The 25375-nt window shown below is 48.9% G+C and overlaps 1 protein-coding gene across 1 annotated transcript in view; it reads left to right on the top strand.

Moving 5' to 3' along the window:
- Positions 1-12598, top strand: part of LOC144151931 (flavin-containing monooxygenase 5-like) — a 73775-nt gene extending 61177 nt beyond the window's left edge. The window contains exons 4-5 of the mRNA XM_077683102.1: positions 2433-2522; positions 12156-12598. Of these exons, the coding sequence (XP_077539228.1) occupies positions 2433-2522; positions 12156-12503 (438 nt within the window). The 3' untranslated portion in view covers positions 12504-12598. The remainder of the gene's footprint in view (positions 1-2432; positions 2523-12155) is intronic.
- Positions 12599-25375: the final 12777 nt, after the last annotated feature.

The following is a 25375-nucleotide window of genomic DNA, read 5'->3' as shown; positions in this document are numbered from 1 at the left end:
GGAAACGCGAGCTGTGTTGTTCTTAACTTCGATTCTTATACCCGTGTTTAAAGGAGCCATGAAGAGAAAACACAAGTTTGGTTCATTCGAAAGATTGCCTCGTTAGAACCACACTGACACCACCTTTAACACAAACTTCGCTCAAATAAGCTACATAATTAGGAAAAAAGGGAATGACCATGCGACCCACCAGCTCATTTCCCGCAACAGAACCTATGATGTCACACGAGAATGCTCTGCGATTGGCGGAGGCCGGCAAAAGCAAACGCAAGTTAGGCAGGGCTTACCAGTTTGCATAGTGAGCTATATGCCCGTTAAACATACTGCACATTCCTTTTATGACACTAAGAACGGTGGAGTAAACGGTTGAAGTTCCGAACAAAAACGCAAGCGTGTATGCCAATGCGTACGAAACTGCCGCCAGCCGAACTCGACATCTCGCCGTCGCCACCGTCGCGCAGACGAATTTTCGGGTTCGAGGCTCTTCGGTGCCAACGAACCGTCCCAGCATGCGCAGCCGCGACCTTGCTTGGTATCGTAATCCCTTCACAGGAAGTTGGCCGTCATATCGCCAGCCAGCAAAGGTAAAAATAGAAACGAGGGGAGTAAGGAACAGCAAGCAGCGACGAGTAAGTGACAGTCGTCGCAGAAGTTTCGGAATGGTGTTGGCTTGCTGCTGTTGTTAGGAGCTCGTTTCCAGTTTACAACCACTGAAAACTTCAGTTTGTTCGAGTACTTTACAATGAAATTTCGTTGCTGCGTTTTGAAATGCCCATGTAGCACGGGCAAATCGTCGAGGGAGTGCGACATCCCCGCCGGTGAGATTTCCTTTCATGTGCTGCCCAACGACGAACCTCGGCGAAGCAATTGGGTACGTTTTGTGAACTTTGCAAACGGAGGAGAAAGAGAGCTAAAGGAAGTGCGAGTGTGCTCGCTTCATTTCCGAGGAAGTGATTACGGCAGGGACCCTTACGTTAGCTCACTCCTGGGACATGCTGGCGCTCGTAGCCGACTTCGTCAAATCGCCGTCAAAGCGCTCTGCCCTTGGTCGAAAAAAAAATACCGTACACATCGCGCATTGACGCTCGTATCTTTCTGGTCGGAGCAGAGAGCTCGCGCGAACGGCTTTCCATACACGACACCGGCCAACTGGCATAAGCGATACTGCTACTGAAATTGAACTATTATTAACCGTAATAAAAATACGGCACATACGTACCAGTCTGTATTCGTCCGTCGCGACGGGGCTGACGAGGCAGCGGTGCCGACGGCTGGGCGTTCGTCTGTTGTGGCTATCGCGGAATGGTCGCTTTCCGGTCCATCCGCGTATCCCACAACCCCTGCCGCTCGTGCACTTAGAAGCATTGAGCGTTCAAGTGGTGTGAGGTTGTTAAATGCAAGCCCGAGCTTCTCGGAGAGAGTTTTGTTCTCCGGATCAGGCGATTCCATGACTAGGGCTGCGGGTGCACTAGGATTTACTAGTATTTTTAAAATGGCCGCCGTCTTGGTTTCGGCACGAGTTCCGGTTCCTGTTTGATTCCCGCGTGTGGGTGCTACATGGAGTCGACATACTAAGTATCTGTTTCATGGACCGGCTCGTATGACGCCATTGTTCACGTCACGAAATGTGCAATTTAGCGGGAGATTTAAAACTCTCTCTCTCTTTTGGCTTAAATTGCCTTATTTCTCAGTGAATAAAGCATCATTTGCTTCCGGGAAAGCGCTTAGGGTACTATAAAACACCTAATATTTCGAATAAAACCAACTTTTGTTTTCTCTTCATGGCTCCTTTAAGATCATCTTTGATTTGTACGACACGTGTTTTTTTTTTTTTTTTTGTGTGTGTGGAAGACGTACACAGTCTAAGTAGTATCTGTTATTGCATACTGCGTTGTTACGCCGTTTTACGAAATTGTTTTGTTTTGTTTGTTGTATTTGGCTTGTGATTCTTGTTACGCCTTATCGGGTGGTGTAACTGGTGATACGAAAGAGGGTAACACCGGTGGGAGGTATATATGTGTGTTGCTATTTCATGCAAAATGAAGTTGGAAGTTGCGCTCGTCTTGTCCTCTCGCCTCTTCGTCCTCGTCTTTTGCGCAAACTTTTCCTTCGTACATTTGTGGTGTTCCGTTAGTGAATGCCACCACCTTTTTTTTAGAGTGCACCCTGGAGGGTGGAAAAATACCCCTGCATGTGGAAACGTTGCGTACACTGCCGACTATTGTTTCCCTGAATGCTTGACAACCTGAACGCTCGATAACCTCGTGGTTGCGTATGGTCTGCTTTCCCGTCTTTGTAAGGAGTTGACATTGTGGTCTTAGCTGATTCTTTGAAAACCACGTAGTTCGAAATGTTTCCAACAGAAAAGGTGTGTATGCCGCTCTATTGCTGCGTTTTTTTTATTATTATCCCCTTGGTGTTCGATGTTACAGGTGAGGGAGTACCAAGCACGCGGCAGGCAGCGCTACTACGAGGGGCCCCGCCACACGATTCAGGTCGACTGGATTCATTACCTGGATGAGGTAAGACGACCCACTGTTTTGTCAGCCATGTTCTTTTGGCAGGCCATCTTTGAATTTCGCATTTTCGTACACATTAGAGTGATTGTATTTGCTGCAGAGAAAAAAATGGAGTCATGCGAGGACAGGGTGCGAAGCGAGGCGGCGTGAACACCCTCCACCCATTGCGAGCGTCCTTCTCGAATTTTGTATAAAAAATGCCGACCCCAGCCTCACTACCCCCCGCGACCACGCTGCTGCACATCTTGCCAAAAAACAGCGCAGGGGTTGAGTTCCAACTTGATGAATCTGTCTCCCCGTGCGTATTACCGTATATAAGGCTGTAGAGCGCTCATAATAAAAACTGTAAGGTGATACGGTGATGTGGTGCGAATCGACAGAGTCGGCGCTGATACTGCTGGTGTTAAGGGCGCATTTCTACAGCACAGCGCGTCGCTGCATCTGCAGTGAGCCCCACAGCCGATTTATATACAGTTAAACCTGGATAAAATGAACCTCTTAACGAATTCCTGGATTTAACAAAGTTTCTCAATTTCCCATTGCCAGCCCCGTTGAAACCCATGCGTTCGCGACCTCTATGTAACGAAGGCGTTGCGACGGTTAACCTTGATGTAACGTATTCTTTATGCTGATGAGTTATTGTTTTTGCACTTTTTCTGAAAAACCGTGCGGATAAATGCACTAGTTTAGTCATTTTGGCCCGCATCGCAAACTACAGCGCATTTACACGCGTGAGTATGGTGTCGGTTAGGTGCTAGGCCTGCCTCTCGGCGTGTAGTCGCGCGTCTCCGGGGCTATTGTGTGGTGTCAGTTCATTGTTTATGAGTTCTGTTGCTAGAAAACGAAAAGTTTTGTCTTTCCAAGACAAGCTCGCAATTTTGAATCCCGTCTCCGCCAGCGAGAAAGGAGAACATAGCCGCCCGGTTCAGTATACCGGCTAGCACCCTCTCGCCAGTTTTGTGTGCGGAGAAGTGCATCAAGTTCCCGCGCCCTTTCACCATAGGTGTGGTACTTGCGACGCGTTAAGGCACCAGGAAGTGTCAAAAGGCAAAAGTGATACTTAAGTTGCTTTTGTGAATACGGGGCTGAGTGACATTGCTTCCTTGGAGTGCCGTGTAGTGAGCTCGTGGGAAAGCAGCAGGCGCAAAACACGCCGTTTTTCACTGTGAAATAAATTCTTGAACGGTGAGGTCACCGTCACTGATGTGTCTGTCTGTCTGTCCGTCTGTCCGTCTGTCCGTCTGTCTGTCTGTCTGTCTGTCCGTCCGTCTGTCCGTCTGTCCGTCTGTCCGTCTGTCCGTCTGTCCGTCTGTCCGTCTGTCCGTCTGTCCGTCTGTCTGTCAAGCTCAGTCCCTGCACTAGATAGAGCCGCAACTGTACTGAGTTTGACGTGGCAAATGATACACGTTACTCCTGGGAAGGCATGACAGACGACGGCGCATACTCAGCGGAACTCAGCACCATGCGCCCCGGGATGGCGTTGCCCGCTCGTTTCGCTGCAGCGCTATCACTCCTCTTTGTGTAACGGTGAACTATCCCTACTATTGTCTCTTTGTTTTAAGCTAACAAAAGGCCAAGGTGTCAGGTTAACACACGGGGCCCTGTCAAAAGGAAGCTTTATTATTACACTTTTTGTGTGCCCATCGCTTCGCATCCAACGTAGGCTTTCCTTGTACTCAATGGCTAGAATAAGAGTAACTGCTTCTGCCAGTCCCCGCTGCACTTTTCTCCGGGCATTTTTCGATAAGGAGGCGAACGAGCAATCCGTGAATGGCTGTTTGGCAACCATTCGAGGACGTATTCACGTGTAACCTCCCTTCCCGGACATTGAATAACTTCGATCACGTAGCACCACGCTCACGCATGGATTCCCGGACTAGGGTTCCACTCTCACATTTGAGCTCATTAAAATGTTTTCTCTCTCCCTCACTTGGGTCTACGGCATGCGTTTTTTTTTCTCTCTCTCTCATTTGCGCGACGGCTGGCAGATCACGAACGACATGCGCCACTTGGTAGCGCCGCCCATCGCCGTCGGCGTTATCTAAAGATCAGCCAGGTGACCCCGTCGTTTTTCGGCCGTTATTTCGAAAGGCTGGATGCCCGCCAGCAGACGTCTCTTGCGCGTGGACTTCGCATGCGAACAGACGGCAGCCACCGTTTTGTGGGTATAGACAAGCCCCTCGGATGTATCCTCCTCTTGGAAGTGACAAGGAAGGCAGACAGGACCGCTATCAGGGTATAGGATGCCAAGGCACGTGGCAGCACTAAGCAGCACATAAGTATTTCAAAGAGCGTAACATAAACACCCTGGTGACGAACGCGGAAAAGCGATGATGTTCCGGAGAGGAAAGTTTTTGACCATCGGCGCATTGAAAACAGGGAAATTATTTCGGCTGCAGCGCGTTAAAAAAGAAACCGCACGCTCGTTCCTGCTCACAACAATTTCCGTGTTTCTCAATATGGCGCCAGTAATCGCGTAATTACGCGTATTTCTGTTTTGAACAGGTGGGTACAGGATGCAGCCTGTAGAAAGTCGATCCGCGGTTATTCCCTCGTCTCCTGCGACTCCCAATTCTCTCGAGCGCCTTTCCCCCCTCGTCTCTAGTTACTGCTGGAACCTTGAGAATCAAGCTAGTCCATTCAGTACTGCTTCCTGGTCTAGCGGCTGCTAGAGTACAAATTTACGTATAAACTTTGAACTATTACTTTCGTTATTTCCTCCATGCTGTTTTTTTACGATGGCAGTTTCATCTCGTTTCTGAATGCGTACATTCTATATCTGCCAATAGCAAGCTTCTTCTTCGATGCCCTTAAAATCCACCTTCTTTTAAATGTTTATTCAATCCTTGCTTGTTGTAGGAGAGAATAACACTAATCTTGCTTCTGTTAATCAACTCTTACAGCTCTGCCAATCCGATTCGTTCCTTCCTTCTTGGCCCTCCCATATTCCTACGTTTCTTACTTCTCTGTAACAGGGCTCCGAACCGAGAATTAAGTGCCAGTTCAGCGCCCCAAACGTACCGCAGCACATGCACCCGGGTGGGGGATTGGCCAAAAATGAATCAATGCGCTAGACACCATGCTAAAAACCTCGGGTTTTGGCATGCTCGTCGGCAGGGCGGCATGGCAAGTTCGACGCTAGTGTGCACGCAGCTGAAAACAACCGTAGCCGGTGGAAGGAAGAGCACCATCAGAAACCGCACCTAACAAGCTTAAGACATCCGCATAAAATCCTGGCAGTGCATTTTTGCCAGTGCAGGTGCCGCAGATGACCCTCTAAAACATCGATAAGGCTGCTGACCACCCGTGTCTCTCTCACAAAGCAATTGCTCGCGCCCACCTCCGAGGTCCCGCTGGGTTCCTCGAAGGCTTTCCGTCCAAAGGTCAACGGGGACCCAGGGTTTCAAATGACCTCAGCGGCAGTTGGCACTGCCGTTCAAGGTCGCTCGACCGTTCTTGAATCTGATCTGGCTGCATGCCGGTTCGAAATTCCCACAAAGGCCGTAGCCCTCTTCAGGTAAACCCACGCGACCCTGCAAGATCAAATGCCCACTGAACGCCTGAAGGCCCGTCGACACCAACTAAAGACTGCTTGTGGGATAGAGCGGCGGTTTAGTTGCCCCTTCGAACCAGGAAGCTCGTGAGCGATATGCGGAGTAAACCATGACATACCATGAACGCCGGGTAGACACTGAAGTTTTTGATGGATATTTGCTCAAGGATCTTTGAAATCGCTACGAAACGGAGGCATTCTACCCGTGGTGTGAAACGCACTGTAGCGACAAACGGAGCGGGTGCCGCCGACACGGCTCATCGAAGGCCCTGAAAGCTGTCCAGTCGGCGCTGCAATTCAAGGGTGCCATGCGTCGCTTGTAAACAACGAGCGTCGTGGCAGCCACAGCCCTTGCGCGTGCTTATTCACCGATTTCCCACACGCCGACTGTTTCTTTCTCCCGTAAAAGCAGGCTGTACGTGTGTAGGCGAGCTTGATTTCCACGTTTTGCTGAAACACGGCCGGTCTAGACGCGCTCGCGAGCTCTGCGCTCGCTCGCCCTCAAACCCCCCCCCCCCCTTCCCCCCCCTTCCACAAAAAAAGCCTTCACTAAAGATAGGGTTCACTAAAAAAAAACCTCCAAAGCCTAGAACTCTCGCGCTTTTTTTTTTTTTAGGGCTCGCTCCCTCAAAAAAGGGATCGAGCGAGCGCGTCTAGACCGGCCGTGGCTGAAGCGACAAGGGAGCGGCGAGAACAACGGCGAATTCGCGCGCGTTTCTCAAGGTGGGGAAGACGACCTTCACGCGAGTTAGCATATATAATTTCACAGGGAGGCGTAAATCTAATTACACGCAAGCTGACTAAATGAAGCCGTTGTTTGGGTTGGCAAGGGTAGCATCCTGGGCATGTTGGTATTCCATAACTAAAAATAATTGCGCAAAAAAATGGGAGACACGGACAAAGTAAAGGCCGGACACACACGGCGCAAACTTCCAACTACATTTATTGTGCCACTGTGTGAACTTTATAAACTTGACAAGGTACGAACGCGCGTGCGTAAGCATAAACAGAGATCCAAGGCCCGGCGAAGCGGCGGCCAAGAAAACCAATTCCTTTTCGGTGAGCGCAAGCGAGGGCGTGCTGACACATTTATCTCCGAGTCTTGATATCACCTCAGCTTCTGTAATTTCTCGCATAAGCTGCATCCGGCCACGGGATACAATCGGACACTTCTCAAATATAGGTTTACAGCCGCATCTTAAACAATGTGCAGCCAAGAACCCACCAGTGCCAGATTTAATGTTGGTATTTGAAATGGTTAGAGGGAAGCCAACCACAGACTGTCGTGCTTCGGTGGAGCCTATTATTTTTCTTGTGACGCGTTAAGCATCGAAGAGAAAATGTCTGGTGGCTCTCCGGGACATTGAACTTGATAAAGTCCAGAAACGCGCCATGCGTAACGTTTGAATGGGATGGGCTCGGATGGAGGGTGTCAGAACGACATTCTCAGAGCATGCGGGTCCGCCCCTGGGAACCGCTATTATATTATTTACTTTTATTCCTCTCACTCCACCTTCCTTTTCTCCAACATGTGGCGTTCGGCCCCTCCTATATGAATTCATTCATTCATTCATACATTCTCATTCATTCATTCATTCATTCATTCATTCATTCATTCATTCATTCATTCATTCATTTCACGTGGTCTAGTGCCACAGCTCTGAGGCCGGCACTTTCCAGCCTAAATGAACATACAGCCGAGTCTCGTTAAGCGAAAATCGCTTGAACGGTATTGCCGCTTTAACGAAACAAAAACATCAGCTGTGTTCGTGTTTCAAATGCACGACATCGTGTACTCTGAATTCTGGTGTACCAAGTTCGGTCTACGGTCTGCTAACCTCGCACTTGTGTCTTTGCATAGACTGGAGTCTATGCAAAGACCTATTTATTAGACAGTCACTCAGACAAAAAATGTGCAGAAATTCAGAGAATTATATGCTATCTCCAGAGTCCCTGCTATTGCATAGCATCCATGCGCCGCTTATCTAGAGTTCGAGTTTTTTAGATGCGACGCATCTCTTGCTCTGAGGCATGTCCCTCCTGCGTCGGCGTCGGTGGCGTCCGCACGCCACCTGCGCATGCGCGACTCTCCTCCGCTGTTCTCTCCGACAGCTGTGCGCAACACTCTCACTCCGTCTCATTATCATAAACAACAGCTGCGCGCGCGCGTTTCCCTCGCTTCGCTCAGCTCCTGTCGCGCAAGTGCGCGCATGCGCGACTCTCCTCCGCTGTCTCCTCTCCCTTCAGGCGCTGCTAATATAAAGCGGGTAGCGCGCTGCGGCGGTTCAGCCAGCGCTCGCTCTCGTTCGACTCCGCGTGACTTCGATTGATGACTTCGTGCTTGGCTTGATTCTTCCGATGAAGACGTGATGGAAGCGACGGTCCCTTCAGCGAGTGGATTGACGCAATCCAATACCAGCGTCACCCCAAATGCTCAAGGCAACGTTACGACCATAGAGAATCAACCAATGGAAACGCCAATTGAACCCCCCGATGCGTCGCATCACATCAGGGTTCCCCTCGCGGGAAGATGGGCGTAATTTTTACATTCAGATGTGGTGATGAGTACCCAAAGACGTTGGATTATTTTATTTTTTGTTTCATTTTATAGATGCAACGCATCTCATGCTCACCCCTCTGTCCTTCCTGCGTCTGTCCGGCGTTGTCCGCACAGCTGCGCCTCTCCTCCTCTCCTCTCTCCGATAGCGAACACTCTCTCCCAAACAGCTGCGGGTTGGCGCAGCGCACTCTCACTCCGTTGCTAGGCGCTGGTGGGCGGTGCTGCGCGCGCCGCGCATGTGCAGTATTTCCTCTCTCCGCGCTCTCCTCTCCTTCGGGCGCTGTGAATATAAAGCGGCATGCCGCGCTCCGGCGGTCTCAGTCGACGGTCGTCCGCCCACCTCCCCTTCGCGTGAGAATCCCTGCTATAAGCGTAATCGCTACGATGAAAAACGCCAATGGAACCCCCATGAGATGCGTTGCATCACACCAGGGTTCCCGCGAGGGGAGGTGGGCGTATTTCTTAACGCCAATGATGTAAATTTATACAATTATAGCGATTAGGTGCCTCTAGTTCGCCAATTGTATGTTTTTCCACAGGTGAAAGGCATAGTGCAAGGCTTGACCGTTCTCGCTATTTTTTTTATTCGTATGACCAACGTTATTTTTCTGCGCTTTCTTCGGTTTATCTTTGTTTCCTCGCGGACATATATAAGATGCATGTTTTTGATTTCGTGAGCACATTTCTGTAGAATTCTAGTGTTATTTTTCTTATTTTGTGGAATTTCTAAATTCTGATCGTCCAGTTATCAACCCCATGTATAACTGCGTTAACTCTGCCAGTTACGCATTTTTGTGGAAATGTAGGGCGTTACACGGTTTGCCAATTTTCTCTATTTTTTATTCGTCTTTCGAAGTTCTTTCGCGAGGTTTTTTTGTTTTATCTTTGGTTTTTGGAGGAGTTATATAAGATGCATATTTTGATTTCACTTTTGTAAAAAATATTTTTCCATTGTTCTTATTTTGTGGTTTCTCGAAATTCTGTTCGCCCAGTTACTCTCTATTTACGTCATTATAAGGATTAAATGTGTTACTTCAGCAGGTACGAATTTTTGTGAAACTGCAGAGCATTGAATAGTTTGCTCATTTTTCTTATTTTTTATCGTCTTTCGAACGTTCTTTTGCGGTTTTTGTTTAGTCTTCGGTTTTTTTAGGAAATGTATCAAATGGATTTCCTTGATTTCGTAAAATCATTTTAGTAAATTTTTATTCTTTCTCTACTTGGTTTTTCTAAATTCTGTTCGAAAAATTATCTCCATTTGCGCTATGATAAAGATTAAATATGTTACTTCCACCAGTTATGCATATTTGTGGAAATGCAGGGCGTTGCACGGTTTTCTTATATTCACAATTTCTTATTCGTATTTACACTGTTTTTTTTACCTTTTTAGTTTAGACGTCGTTTTTTGGTTGATATATATAAAATTCATCTTTTTGATTTCGTGAGTTCATTTTTGTAATTTGTTAATTTTTTTAATTTGTCTTAATTTTTGGTTTTTCGAAATTATGGCTGACCAATTATTTTCATGAAAAGTAAGCCGCTTCTATCGCTGAAAAGGAGAATGTACAACCAGTGCGTCCTGTCGCTGATGACATGTAAGGCGGAAACTTGGCAACTTGCTAAAAAAATTGAAAGCAAACTTAAACCGGCTCAATCGGCCATGGAACGAATATTGACTGGAGTAATACTAACCGAGCTACCTGCATCAGAGAACAACCTAGAGTAAAAGATATCCTAGTTCAAATAAAGAAAAATAAACGGACTTGGGCTGGACACGTAGTTAGGCGAAACGACAATCGGTGGACGGCCAGGATGACAGAGTGGACACCGAGAGACGGTTTCAGAAGAATAAGGGGAAGGCCAATCACTCGATGGAGTGACGAAGTAAGGAATTTCGGAGTCAAAGAATGGACTCGAGCGGCGCGGGACAGGAACAGTTGGAGGTCCATGGGAGAGGCCTTCGTCGTGCAGTGCTGCGCATTAAAAAAAATTGTGAATGTTTTATACGCCCAAGCTACACCTGGGCTATGAGGCGCGCCGTAGTGAAGAGCTCCGGATTAATTTTCACCCCATGGGGATTTTTAACGAGTTCCGAATTCTCAACACACGGGCGTTTTCGTTTTTCGCCTACACTAGATTGATTGATTGAAAATATCTTTATTCAAAAGAAAAGAAAAAAGAGGGAGGAAAGAAGGTGGCTATCCCAATTCCGGGATTCCACTGGCCTCCATCGCCGCTATGGCTCTCTCTACCAGCCATCGCTGGCAGGCAGGGTCATCGCTGCGCAGGGTGACCTCCCACTGCTCCCTTGACGTGTTTGTGAGTGGGTGTACTGTTGGTATGTACTGGCATGCCCACACTGTGTGGTACGCGTCCGCCCTCTCCCGGCAGTGCGGGCAAAAAGGTGAATATAACGTGGGGTACCAGCAGTGTAATCTAGCCAGTGTGAGTAATGTGTCTGTCTGCAATTTCCTGAGAATGTGCTCTTCTTCATTACTGAGGCTTTTGTCCGGTGGTGGAAATGTTCTTCTGTTGAGTCTCAGTATGCTCAAATATTCGGTGAAGGTAACGCTCACCATGTCTAAGGACGGGGCTTGGTACAAGGGGGCCAGGATAAGAAGACCTCGGGCTGTGGCATCTGCGGCCTTATCCTACGCTAGAAGAACGGCTGCCAGAGCCGGGATCAAACCCGCGTCCGTGGGCTCGGTGGCGCAGCGGCATCCTGAAAACGCAAACAAGACACTTTTATCTGTCCTTCCTATTTACCTTGCATTACTTGATGGGCTAAGCACCACTTCCTCACACGCTATGTTACTCTGCCTTCACCTCACTCCCTGGCCTCGCTTTGCACTACTATAGTCCGTATGTGGGACCCAAAGCCTCCACAGTGTTCTCCTCGACGCCTGCTCGTCCAACCGTGGACCACCAACTTCCACAACGCAAGCGTGGGTTGCCTTGAACAAAATTTACCTCGCTCCATGTGTTTATCTAACAACTCTTACGATGTGTATTCGCTCACTCTCTCTCTGCGTGTGTCTTTCTCTCGCTTACGCAAAGCTGAGGTGGCAAAGCAAGCCATGACTGGCCCGATTTAGTAGTGTTTACTTGGTTAATAAGAACGTTATGAATCTATGTAGTAAGAAATGAGGCCTCCTCCATGGGTGTCCATCTTTCGCCGATTCCATGCTCAGGAAAGAAATTGCGGAGAAATAGGCGCAGGCAAGGTACGACGAGGAGGCGGTAATCGGGTGGTTTTGCGCTGTTTTTCCCCACTCGGTGTTCATACTGGGGCGGCTACACCCATTGCGAAAATTTTGTTACCGAATCCAATCTTCTTGCACAGTATTTCGAACGGGGGAAGCGTGAGTTAGTGTAAAATACTGGATGCCTCATCAAAACAGTTTTTAGTGAAATGTTTGCTGTAACAGTCACGAGCACTCCGCACAAAAAGCGAGCCAATTTCGCTACGCCCGTCGATAGGCATCTCGTGGTGACAGTGTTGTCCTTCGTGTCTCGTTCGCAGCTGGCTAGCGAGATTGGAGCCAAGCCAAGCCTGGCACGTCTGGCTCTCAAGGATCCGTGGCTGGCGCTAAGACTGTTCGTGGGACCCAGTCTGCCCTACCAGTATCGTCTGCAGGGCCCTAACGCCTGGCCCGGGGCGCGGGACGCCATCTTGGGCTACGAAGAGCGCGTCCGCACCGCCTTCTCCACGGCTCCCGTTTTCACCGCAAGCGACGGAAAGGGGTCGCTGCTAACCAAACCCAGCGTTGAGTTCCTCCTGTTCGTCACCATAGCCGTGCTGCTGTTCTCGTGGCTGCTGGCCAGTGGATTCTTCTTTCCCGAATCGTGGTCACTTTCCCTCAGTCATTGAGTAATACGGAACTATGTGCATGCAATTGTACAAAACAAGTGTTTTATACCGATCGCTCAATAAACAACTAACAGTGCTTTGCAACGAACACTCTCGCACGGAATGTCGTACCAATCGCTCACATTTTTGCAGGGTGTACGTCTGCAAGGCAGAGAGGGAACGCGTCATCTGACACCACACGCGTCGGACTGGTTTCTACTTTACTGCTGTCTTTCCAAATCACAACTAGGAAGTTCTTTAGACAATCAGCTTCTACCGTTAAGCTTCGCATAGTGAATAAGACTTAAAAAAGTGTCGCGTGCGCCGCCCAAATAAAACAATAACACGTCATATTTTATTTATCTGGGCCCCACGGACTAATGCCAAATGTCAGCGGTATTTTAAAGCGGAGCTGTATTAGGCTAAACTTTCATACCTTCTTCGATACCCGCACATCGAAACTCTTGAGGCAGCACGTGCCTTTGTATAGTGCGAGGCACTTCATAGCACGAAGCGTTTTATAGCGCGTGCTTAAAATAAGCAGCAGTGAAAGGTAAAGCGAAGTGGCGCAACGCGTAGGAGACAGATAGAAGCGCCATTAAAAAGCGTGAGGCGGAATAGAATCACGAAGCAAATCGTGTCAAGCTGCGAGAGAATGAAGCCCTTCGAGACGTTCTACTGCGCCCGGACTTGGGTTAGTTGCGATGACACTAACCCTGTGGTCGTAGTCGGTGGTTTCAATGGGGATGCGTCGGGGACGAAAAGGGAGTGGTTAGCTTTTTTCTTGTTGGAGACATTTGGCATGAGATGTCACGTCGATCCGGCCCAACCGGCAGGGCGGCGAACATGCATCCGTTGGGCATTGCTCCTGAATACGTATGCAGTTGCAAGAATGTTGATCAATGTACATCATCGCGACAAGAAGGCCCTGTGACCGTTGAAATGAAGTGTGACTATTACTTTACGGCTCCGTTTATCAGACCCGTTCGCAGGGCTGAATGGCCTTAAACTTTTTATGCGAAAAGCTTCCCTGTCTCATCAAACCCGAAAAGCCACCGTTGTCGTCGTTGTCGTCGTAGGCGCCAACACGAACGGTACCAAAATGGCCGCCACTGGGTGCGTTCCAAATTCTCCTTTAGACGGCTTCGGTGCCGTTTCACCGACAGTCCGCCATGTTAAGCCCCGTTCCAATTCGAACGAAGCAGTCAACGAAGACTGCTTCGAGGAAAAGACATCAAAGTCCGCAGCGATGCAGGCTACCTTCCTGTCTAAACTAAAAAGTGACGCCAGCGCCCCCTTTTTGCGTATTAGTTTTGTAACAAAAGCGCCTGATCTTTTAATGAACTATTTAGTATAATTTACTAGCGGTGAAGATGACTTTGTTTAATTTTTATATTACGTAATTTTTATATAATAATAATGGTAATATTATTTACGAAACCTGCGGCTTGCGTTCCTAAACATGTCTGCTACGAGGTTGTCGTCTGCGTTGATGTTCCGTTTGGGACCGGTGCGCCGTTCCAATTATTCTTCCTTTAGACGTCCAGTTATATAAGCTGTCTACCAAGCTGTCCGCGAATTGGAACGCAGCCACTGCAAAGAGAAATGAATTGGGTTCCTTTGGAATTTGAGCCCGGGCCGCCAGAGCAGCAGCCAAGTGCTATAACCACAGCGCTAACCGAGTACCTTAGCAGGCTGGAACAAGAATCAGCTTCGCGCATGCGCCGTGGCAGCTACGAGCACGTGACCGCACGTGGCTGGAACGGGCGCAAGCGGAGGACATCTCTGGCTGTGGGCAAGCTGCAGCGTGAACTGCGGCCAATCAGCCCGTCGGAGTCCTTCGCGTCGAAAGACGAAGAAACAACAGCAAAGAGACGCAAGCACGGTGTAAACACGACGCAAACTCGAACATCGCTAAGCTTTTGCCTTCAAAGCGCGCAAGCAGACTTGCGTTTCCGAGGAATTTTTAAAGCGAAGCTTGGTACCTCTACCAGGCAAGGGGTCTGTCGCGACCATCGGCGTCAACAGAAAACACCCACAAACAAATAAAACAAATTCCCCGCATTTCCCCGAGGGGAATAATGTGAAAGTGCGAATGCAGGAGTTGAATTTGAGCGGTTCGGTAATGTTCGCGAAAGAGAGATCACACACACACACACACACAACTACAAAGAAAGAAAGATGCATTTATTCACAGACACCTATTTGTGTTGTCGTTGTACTTGATTGCTAGAGCGGATCTCAGCTTGGAAATTTCGTGTCAGTACTCCTTTAAGCGGGTGCATTAGCCCTTCTCACGCCCGATTCCTGGCCAATCCCCCACGTGGGTATGTGCCATGCACAGACACCTATTTGTGTTGTCGTTGTACTTGATTGCTAGAGCGTATCTCAGCTTTGAAATTTCGCGTCAGTACTCGTTTAAGCGGGTGCATTAGCCCTTCTCACGCCCGATTCCTGGCCAATCCCCCAAGTGGGTATGTGCCATGTCAGCGGCCAGGCAGCACGCGCCCATCTCCCCCCGTTGCCAAGGAAGACGAGGAGATTCCTGGCCAATCCCCCACGTGGGTATGTGCCATGTCAGCGGCCAGGCAGCGCGCGCCCATCTCCCCCCGTTGCCAAGGAAGACGAGGAGCGCGCGCACCCGCAGCTGTTGCTATGTGGACGGACGGCGGTCACCGGAATTCAGGGTCGCTTATAAAGTGCATTCGCACTTAAAACAAATTACTGGCACCGCCAGGAATCAAACATCGGCCGAGTAGACAAACGGATCGAGAGCCCGTTGTACGTCTTACCAATTTAGCTACGAGCGTACGCGGAGACGGTGGAGACGGACGGTGTACTCACCAAGCACAGCTGCTTGTTTACCGCTACATTCTCGCGGAATGTCACGTGATAGCGTCACGCGACCTCTCGCGCCGCTGTGCGCTCCGCCCATTGCACGTGTAGCGGCCGTGTGTACGCCTTGCGCATGCGCTAGGCTGCGCAAGGCGCAAAGGCTGCGCAAGACACTCTTTGGCATAAAAAGCGGCTGCGAGTCGAGAGGCCAGTCATGCGTCGGGCGTTGCAATTTACACGAAGAATGACGTTAGCAACGACGTCCAGACGCGCGCGCTCGAAACGCCGGACTGAAACGTCGACTGCGACGACGCGTACACCGTGACTACGACAGATGGCATCGCCATTTACACTGTCTACATCGAGCCAAACACACCCAAGACCAGCATCGAACGTTTCATGCGACCGCACTGTGCCTTCAATAGCGATGACCACGATCGTCCATGACCACGGTGTGCCCACGATCGTCGTCGGTAACTTTAACATCGACATTGCGAAACTGCAGAGCAGTGGTCCGTCCATGTCGTCCTCGAAGAGTTGGGACACGGGTGCGACACCGATACCAAACAAGCGACTACCATCCGCGGAACGTGTATTGATTTAACGTTTACGAATAATATAACTGAGGTGAAAACGCGAACTCTGGGTCTGTATCACGGCGATCGTAAGGCCGTTCTGATCGTCATGCTGAAGTGAAATAATAAAGAACGTGTTGCAGGTACAGTGTAACGTGTGATTAACGCAAGTGGGCCGTACTCAGAAGTGGTATGCGGTGTACAAAGCTTCGCTTCCTAACCACCTCCACAGGGTGGATTGGCGCGCACTTTTTTTTTCTGTGCACGTACTTTTCGGTGCTGGAACGTCTCGGCGCACTGACATCAAAACTGTCAAAAAAAGCTCCTCGGGGTACGAAGTCTCCCAACGTACTCCGAAGACGAAAGCATTACGGCTTCCTCGAACGATATAGACTTTTTAAAGACTTCTTTACTGCTGGACCGTGTTTGCTTCTTCTCTTCGACTTCGCTTGTTCGTCTCTTGGCGACTATTACCACAACAGGCGACCCTTCACGCCGCAGCCTCCCCATTATCACAGACCTCAGTGGCTGGCGTGCCCCTCACGTTCATCTGTCACGTGATAAGACGTCAGCGCCGCGCACACTAGGCCAACCCTAGTTCCGACGTGTTGACTTAGCGGGATGGTAACGCACTCGGATCCTGCTCTAGAGGCAAGGGTTCGATTCTTACGCGGATACAAAGTACCCGATCTTTTTTTTTCAAAATAACTGACTTACTCTTTCGAAATTAATTATCGGTGACATGAGCATGGTACACCTGACGACATTGACGTGGTAAGAACATGAATCTAACGTTTCGCGCGTTCGCCGCATACGCATCCGAAATGACTGCGTGTTTCAGTATGCTGTCCTCACCTGCACGCGGTATCTCGTTTAAACCACTTAAAGACTACAAAGGCGTGCGCTTAAGCAGTCGACTAAGCGGCGGTCACTTATGCACCCCCGTTGCAAGCTACAGGCCGCTTTCAATTGCTGAGTGCTGCGCAGCGCTTCCGGTGTTCGAGCGCACTCGTACGAGTGATTTCGCGCTAATCCTCGTTTTCGAAACGAGCATCGAGCCCGCAAGAGGCAGAATTAGGCAGGCGGAACGGCCGCCCCACGTGAAACGCGTGTTTAGAGACAACGCGACCTCAATCGACCAATAAGCGGTAGTGACTGTACTCCTCACAAAACCAGGGACAGCCGCAATATTGTTCAATGGGTCCCGTGGCCTCGCTTCACGACATTGGTGCCCAATGGTGGTCAATTAGCGCGCACGAACCACTTACCTGACCTCTTCCATCGGAGGCTGTGCATGTCGCCGTCCACGTGCAGGGCGTCACCGCTGTTTCTGGGGCTGGTTTTTCGGTAACAGAGGTAATTGCCTTCCCGCAAAGCCGTACCGCTTGCGTGTGCGTCGCGGCATCAACGTGCGTGTGCAGCTGGCGACAAAATAAACCGGAGCACGCGAGCGGTTGCGCATGGGCGCGCCGTCTGAGGTTACACTTCTGGGGTCGAGACATGGCAGTGCGCACGCACGTCCTTCCGTGCCCGTTGCCCTGTTCTTTTTTTTTTTTTTTTTTTCACTTGCACCGAACAAGGTCATTACATGCCGTGGCTGGCGCTAGGGATCGGTTTCAATGTTACTGGCGATACTTGTTAATGACTGAAACACCACGTTTGCGTCATTATGGTTCTATGAAGCTCTTATGATACCGATTCTTAGCTTTCAGTACGGAGTTCAGAACTGCCAGGGCTTGGTAACCAGTGAAGGCGAAGAAACCGACGCGAGTAGAGACGCAATTACAGTGCTGCGGTAAAGAAGTCTCACAAATATCGGGCAAAAAATGTTCTCTCTCTCTCTCTCTCTCTCTCTCTCTCTCTCTCTCTCTCTCTCTCTCTCTCTCTCTCTCTCTCTCTCTCTCTCTCTCTCTCTCTCTCTCTCTCTCTCTCTCTCTCTCTCTCTCTCTCTCTCTCTCTCTCTCTCTCTCTCTCTCTCCACACACACACACACACACACACACACACACACACACACACACACACACACACACACACACACACACACACACACACACCAGGTGAAACCATGGATAAAGTACGTAAGCAGACTGAAACAAAAAAAAAATAAAAGTAAATTACCAATTTTTCCAAGAAACAACTGACTTCATTCTTCCTGCGCTGTAAGTGTAAGTTAAGTCGTGGTTTTATTTTTCCCTTTTTTTTTGTTGTGTTGCTTGTGTATTACGATGTATTACGTTGTACTTTTTTATCTATCCTTGAAATGCACGCTACTATGATTTTTCGATATAACTATACTTCAGCTTCTGTAATTGATTCAAATATTGTGCTGTCCAACCACTTTGTATCTTTTCAAGACAACGTGTTGCTTGGTGCGCTGTTCGCTGCGCCTTGCAACGGTTCCCTGGCCAATGTCAAGCTACTGCAGTAGCTTTTAGCTGGGGAACAGTCCAGTGTTTCTGTAAATAAATTGAAATTGAACTGAATTGAAATTATAAGGTATTTCGAGGATTTTTTTTTTGCTTCAAGGGCTCCTTCGAAAATTTTCTGGTGCGATGCTTCTCGCCTCCCATTAAAATGGAAGTAATTCAAGACAACATGATAATGAAACCCGCACTTCTTTTTGTGCTAAATGTAAACGTCAAGGTGGTAAATATATGCATACGAAACAAAGTTAGATATTACAGCGAAGCTTTCTGCGTCTCACTGATGGCCTCGTTCGGCGCGCACAACGCACTGCAAGAAAGCTAACTTTACAGAATGGGATTCACAGAATGATGATGATGACAAACGAAGCCACATCAACCTCAAGAAAAAAAGAACGCTTCGCGTGACCGGAATCAAAACTGGGTCCTTCCGTTTACGAGCCCGACGTTTACCCGATTTCGCCATTCGAACACGGTAGAAGCAGCTTGGATTTCGGACTTTGCTTTACATAGGGGAAAATTCGCGTTTTTAAACATTTTTCTTTTGAAAGGGAGGCTTACATTTTTTAATGGATGGCTCATATTTTCTTACTTTTTAATCGTAGTTTGTGGTTAAATAGCAATTTCGAACGCAAAAAAAAACTTGTATACTTAATTGGGACAGGTTAAAGCTCACACAATCATGTCGTAAATGGTATATTTGCACTTCCACCGAAAACGGCTTCGCGAGGGCACGTAGGCAAAGCGAAACCCATTGGATCCCTCCCTTTTCATACCTCTATGATGATGATTATCATCATCATCTGTCTATCTGCCTGTCTTTATTTTGTGGTAGACTAAACGTTTAAAAAGTAGAACAATGCTTCCGGATTAACGCTGTAAATGCGCATTTATTTGTTCTTGCATGGAGGGGCCAGTGCATCGAGGGCAACGTTTGCCGAGAAGCAAAGGAACTGGGGAGGCGAGCATCATCATCCTCATCTAGACCCTTTCAAAGTACTGAAAAACGCTGCTAAAACTAGACAGACAAAGAAATGTCAGCATAAGACTGGGAAGTGGAACATATATCTTCTTTACTGCTGAGTTTTTTTCAGCGTGATAGGCCAACTCCACCGGCAGCGCAAATTCACACTTCGTCGTACACTGGTCTTTGTTCAAACTACTATATGCATCGCCCACATCAATCGCCTGGGTCCGGTATTGTCCAAAAGATCGCGTCTGGTCAAAAAGGACAAAAAAATCGATGTTGATGTCCTCACTGTGCATATAATACTTGTACAGTGAGGACCTACAACCACCCCCCTCCCCCCTCAGGAAATAAAATTTCGGAAAAGAATGTCATGATGTAGGCATGAGTAAATGTGTGCGAGCCGGCGCATCTTTGCATCACGTGTGAAGAGGAACATGCGTTAAAAAAAAGGAAGCCCAGCACGCTTAATTATCTCTCATTAGTGACTCGATGGCACGTGTTCGTCCTCTGCGAAGAAGGTACACTTCTCCGTAGGGTTCATGTACGAGCCCAGAGGACAGCGGAAGGCTTTGCCGAAGGGTCGGAAATTGCGAAGCGGAACGTTGCACGCGTCCCTGGCCTGGTCGTCGGCCTCCGGCGCGCACAGGACGTGGCAGAAGGTCATGAAGAAAATCTCGTCGCCGGTAAACTCGTCGAGCGTCTCAAGCCTGTAGTCGTAAAACTTGGAATAACTAGACGCGGCGACAGCGTAGGCGTAAAAAGCCGTTTCGAGGCCCGAGGTGTGGGTGAAATACTTGATGGACGGCCGGTCTGCCGCGCCCGTGTCATCTCCCGTGGCGTTGCAGCGCCACCTCTTCTGATATTCGGGGGTCTCCTCGGCGTCGGGTGATGAAATGTACGTTTCGCCCTCCGGGCCCAGGGTTCTTCCAGTGGAGTCGTACATCCTGGCGATTTCCTTGGCGTATAGGGAACCGAGTCCCCCGTAAACGACGGAGTACATGCTCAGGTCGTAGTAGACCGGCGCGGCCAACGCCGCGAGGTCAATGTAGACTTGGTTCAGGTTGTACCTGTACGCGAAGAGATGGTTCTCGCCTAGCATGCGCTTCAGAAAGACGTCCTCGGCGTGCGTGTGGGCCACGAGTCGGCGCAGTGCGCGGGCAGTGTCGAACAGGTTGGACGTGAACGGCCCGTCCATGCTGGGGAAGCCGCCGTAGAGGGCTTCAGTCGCGTTGCGGTCGAAGAACTCCTCAGCTGGCCAAAGGTCTGTGTCGAGTGCTTCGAGTTTCCGCAGCGCACGTTGCTTCGAAGCAATGTCCACCCACGGAGCGCGCTCGAAGTTTAGGACCCATGTCGAGCGAATATGGCCGAGGGTTTCGTTGATGGATTTTCTTTTGTCAGGTGGAAACTGCCGGCGAATGTAATTTTGAACGCTGAGCAAGCCTAAATACGTGTTGGTGTACTCTAGGCAAACGGGCTCATGCCACCGCTTTTCATCGTTTCGATCTGGATGCTCGGTATGGACGCCGATGATAGCGAAATGCGTCTCAACGATGAGCCAAGAAAAGACTTCCGTCAACGACTCATGACGCTGCGTCTCAAAAAGCTCGCCGATACTACTCAGCACGTCCTGGTCATAGACGTGTACAATATCATGCTCCTGAAACTTGATTTCTTGTGCGAAGTGCCCGTTGATCAAGCCAAGCCAGCTGCCTTTTGGGAGGGATGGTGTCAGGGCATCAAGACCAGCGATTTCATGTGCCGTATCGTCCCACTGGTTCTCGAAAAGGGTGTCAGAGGTGGCGTTAAGGATGGCCGCTACAGCCTTGTCCCATTCATTCCTGTTACTCGGTGGTGGTGTGTCCAGTAGTTCGGCATGTTGTTCTACGAGAGATTTAAGATCTTCTCGCTGAAGAATTGGACGCCACGTCTCAGGAACTGCTCGGATAATTAAAATCTGTCCCCTTCTGAAACGTTTCGTGACGCGAATACTTAGCAGTCCCATGCGCCAGTTTATGGCCAAGTCCAACAAAAGATCCAGAGGATCGCGACGCAAATCGTGTACTCGAGACGAATTTCGAGGCACTATCACTCCCATCTTAGAGGCCCAGGCCTTGAATGCTCCCAAATTGGATTGGATGTCAGCTTCAGTGCACGACTTGAAGAACTTTGCAACTTTGCTTGGGGGCCCGCTGTCGGACAGCAGTTCCCCGAGGGCGATGCTCCTAGCGGCAGTGGCCAAGTCGGCGAGTCTCGGGTGCTTCTGGCTCGCCGCCCAGGCACCACAGGCGAACTCGTAGAAGTTGTCGCAGGGATGGGCCGAGGCGTTCCAGGTCATTTTCAGCGCGAAGGCGTGTTGCAGGCAGTACGCGTCCCTGCAAATCTCGACACGCCGTTCCACCGGCCTCGCACTCGCGACGGTTCTCCAGGAGGTGATCAGGATGACGATACCGATTACCGCGATTATCGCCGCGCACATCTTGATCAGTGGCACTGGACTGTCGTATCTGTGGGTCTGGGCGCTGGTTGTCTCGCAGTCATCCTGCGCGGTGAAAAACAAAACCAGAGACGTTGCTACTAGACTCCGAACTAACAACCACTTGTTTTCGGAGGGAAATAATGAGCGAAATGCGCGGGATACCAGAATGTCTTCTTAAAGCTTTAATTGCTCAATAATACTCCTTTTGTCACCTGTGACCTAAACGTTTGGAAATCGGGAATACAGGCTAGTTAAGTTCGTACACGTTGCACGGACTAATAGATATTCGCCTCATGTAACCAATCTCCTTTGGTTGCGCTAAAGACATCGTGCGTGTGAGGTACAACTGGTGGACCATCTGCTTAATGGAGTAGCTGCCAAAAGGCCGTAAATAGCAGAGAGGCAAGCCCAAGACTTGGTGGCAGGATGCACCAAAAATTCGGGGCAGAGAATTGACCCAGCCTGTACGCGACAGACGTAGACGGAAATGTTTTGTGAGAAGCCTCTGGGGTCACGATGATGATTGTGATGATGATTTTGACAATAATGGTGACGACCAATATCCCGAGAATTTTTAACTTTCACTGCAAGTTGCTTTGATGTCTTGAGTATTCTGTTTTTTGTTGTTGTTGTTGTTGTTGCAGTTTCGTTTGTTTTGTTTTGTTTTTGTTTTTTGGCATAGTTAGCATTCAAGGTGCAACCCTGCTTTGTATTCAATATAAGGTTTACGGCAAGGTTTTGTTCCACGCAGAGCCGACATTTTAGAATTACCCCCAAAAAACCCTAGATATTCCTGCAAAGCACGCGTACTCTTTAATCTGAAAATTTTCTATATATGAAGCATACAGAAGATAAGTTTTGTAAATAAAGCTTAATGTCCGACGTGGCTGAGTTGAGTATGGGCTCACAAAATTCCCGGACTCATTCTCGAAAGGTCGCGAATTGGATTTGTGCCCACGAAGCTAGGAAAAAAAAAAGTTTGCATTCTATGGGGATACCGATCGAGTCACTTTCAAAGTCCATGGCAGTCGTTGGTGCTGTAGAGCATGTGCTGCTTTTGCATCGATGGCCCAACAGCAACTCCTTCCATAAGAAACGGCCAGGCCATCGTAACCCAAAACTCGAAACACAAGCTCTGGTATGTAGGTGAAGCCGTGAGTCGAGAACTTTCTAAGCCAGCACTAAGGGCAATGGCAACAGCTTGTCAACTGCCGCTGCTCTGCACCTGTGGATCAGTTTGTATACCAATACAGTACAGCCCACTTATAACGACCCCGGTTTTAACGAAATTCCGGCTATAACAAACAAACCTTCGTTTCCCGGTGCCATTTGTATACACGAATTTTCTGCCCATATAAAGCGAAAAGCGGATATAACGAAATGTCTCCCACTTTCCGATGTGTTTGTTATAAGCGGGCTGGACTGTACTTCCATTACTTCTTCCGGGCTGCCATCTCCGTAAGAGGAAACAAAGGGAACGCACCCGCTCCAGACGACCTATGGCAGGTTTGTAGCCAATTAGAATTAAATCAACAGAAGTAAACACCCAAACAGCAGTTTCACAAGAAAAGCCGATTAGTAGGCGTGTAAAACGTTTTCTTATTTGTCTACCAGCACAGTGGCTGTGAAAGGTCATGCCCCTGCTTGGAAGTAAAGTTAAGCCCAAGTTAGAAATGTCGTGGTGACCAGCCCACACCCTGGCTTGTAGCTACGAGGAAGCAATTGTCGCGGTGTAAGGTTGAGCCGGGCATTCTCCGTGCACAGAGCGCAGCTCAGGGCGCAAAGAAGGCAGGCGGACACAGCGCTGTGTCGGCGCCCCTACTTTGTTCCCTGTCGCTGTACACGAAGGATGTCTAAATACCACCTAGCCCTAGCTTAAGCTGGACGCGGTGTGTAGCGCCAACACGAGCCTGACCAAGCGGCGCGGCAATAAAAGAACGAAGCAATGCATTCGTGACGTCAGCGCGTCAAGGTAATCAAGCCGTAAGGGTGAGACAGCGCTAACCTGTAGTGCGGATATGTCGGCATGCACGCGTGCGTGCGTTTACACAGCCATATCTCTTTATAAGTGTATATTCTTGCGGCAGCGGGGAGACGTAGGTGGACGAAATTCTTCCGGCAGTCACGACCCACTGCCTACACTCGAGACGTGCCCGTGAAAACAAACGTCCTGTTCTCACAGCAGCCTCTGGCATTTTGTGGAATTTTTTTCAACACAAGGCGTGGTCGACACGGACAGCTTAGCGCATTTGTTTTTTTTTTTTTTTTAAGACGGCAGTCTTTCTTATGCCACTTAAACGCGGAAATTTTGGTCTGTCTGTCTGCCTGTCCCTCTATTCAGCCACCCGCTAAAAATGAAAGGAATTCTTGAACGATACTTTTATATAGGCGAAACATTTATAAACTGCGAAATCTGGTGGCAATGTTCGTAATTGTCAACATTGTTGAGCAAGAAAGAAATATTAGGCACATCTGATACCAGACATCAATACATAAGTGACATTTGCAGTGTTCTTTCAATTAAAAATACATGGGGGCTTTATTTTTGCGATAGCAAATCAAAAATGTTCCCTAAAAAATGTTTTGACCTAAAATTGCAAAAAGCGCTCTCGATGCCCTCTCGTGGCAGAGTGCCAAGTTCAGAAGTAGCAAATTCCAGTAGATGGTGCGATCAGTCGAACGCGGCAAAATTGAATTGACTTGAGGAAACCTCCCCTGCAGGTGATTATTGCTGGGGGAGCGAAACTGGAGGGGAAGACGTGAAAGGAGGGCGGGAAAGGGAGAAGAGGCATTTAAGTGGCAGGGGCGGCAGACCACTATCGTCTTTTGACGACGTTTGCAGCGAAGTGAGCAGATACCGGCCAATTTTATTTTTAACACGAACATGTTTTATTCTTGGATACACGATGATTTCGTTCACGTTATATCCGTCACGGAAATGACGCCAGTACAGCGAAGCAAGCGCCCTGTAAAGGGTGCAGCTCTGCACACAGGGTCTTCTTGAGGGGAAGCAACCTTTAGTACTAAAGAGTACGTTATACTTCGGGTTGTTCGTTTTCGGATTTTATAATTTTAACACGAAAGTGTTTTATGCCGCGATACCCCAAGATTTTACTGACGTCATATCCGTCACGGAAATGACGCCAGTAACCTTTGCCGCAGCGACCTGCGAGCAGGACCTCACTCGCCAAGCACACCCACAAGACAGACGCCGACCCGCAAATCATGCTCAGCTGCAGATTTCGCTGCACATTTCACTTACGTGTTTTACTGATTCATATGACAGATGAATCAACCACAGTTTTTTTTTCTTATATTCATTGTCGTATCTCGTTTGGCCGGCGAGATGTCGATGCGTACACCTGTTCGTCTCCTGGAGCGGAATGACTCGGCTTATTTTATGTTAGAGTAGAAACATGCCGCTATGAACAGACGTTTCGTAATCCGACCTATCTCACTTGTCTCGACATAGTAGGATACTTTACGTGTATCGCTCGGACCTGCCTTGGGACTGCCGCGAGACTCACAGGAGTCCGTTTTCACTGCTACGTCATTTGGTAGAGTCAATAGGTAATTGCAGGAATAATTTCTCTCTGCTAATTATTCAGGCT

Source organism: Haemaphysalis longicornis, unplaced genomic scaffold, assembly GCF_048455015.1.
Source record: "Haemaphysalis longicornis isolate Haplotype H1 unplaced genomic scaffold, Haemaphysalis longicornis Haplotype H1 scaffold_9, whole genome shotgun sequence".
In the NCBI taxonomy this organism is placed as follows: Eukaryota; Metazoa; Arthropoda; class Arachnida; order Ixodida; family Ixodidae; genus Haemaphysalis; species Haemaphysalis longicornis.
This window is presented reverse-complemented; position numbering and strand designations above follow the sequence as displayed.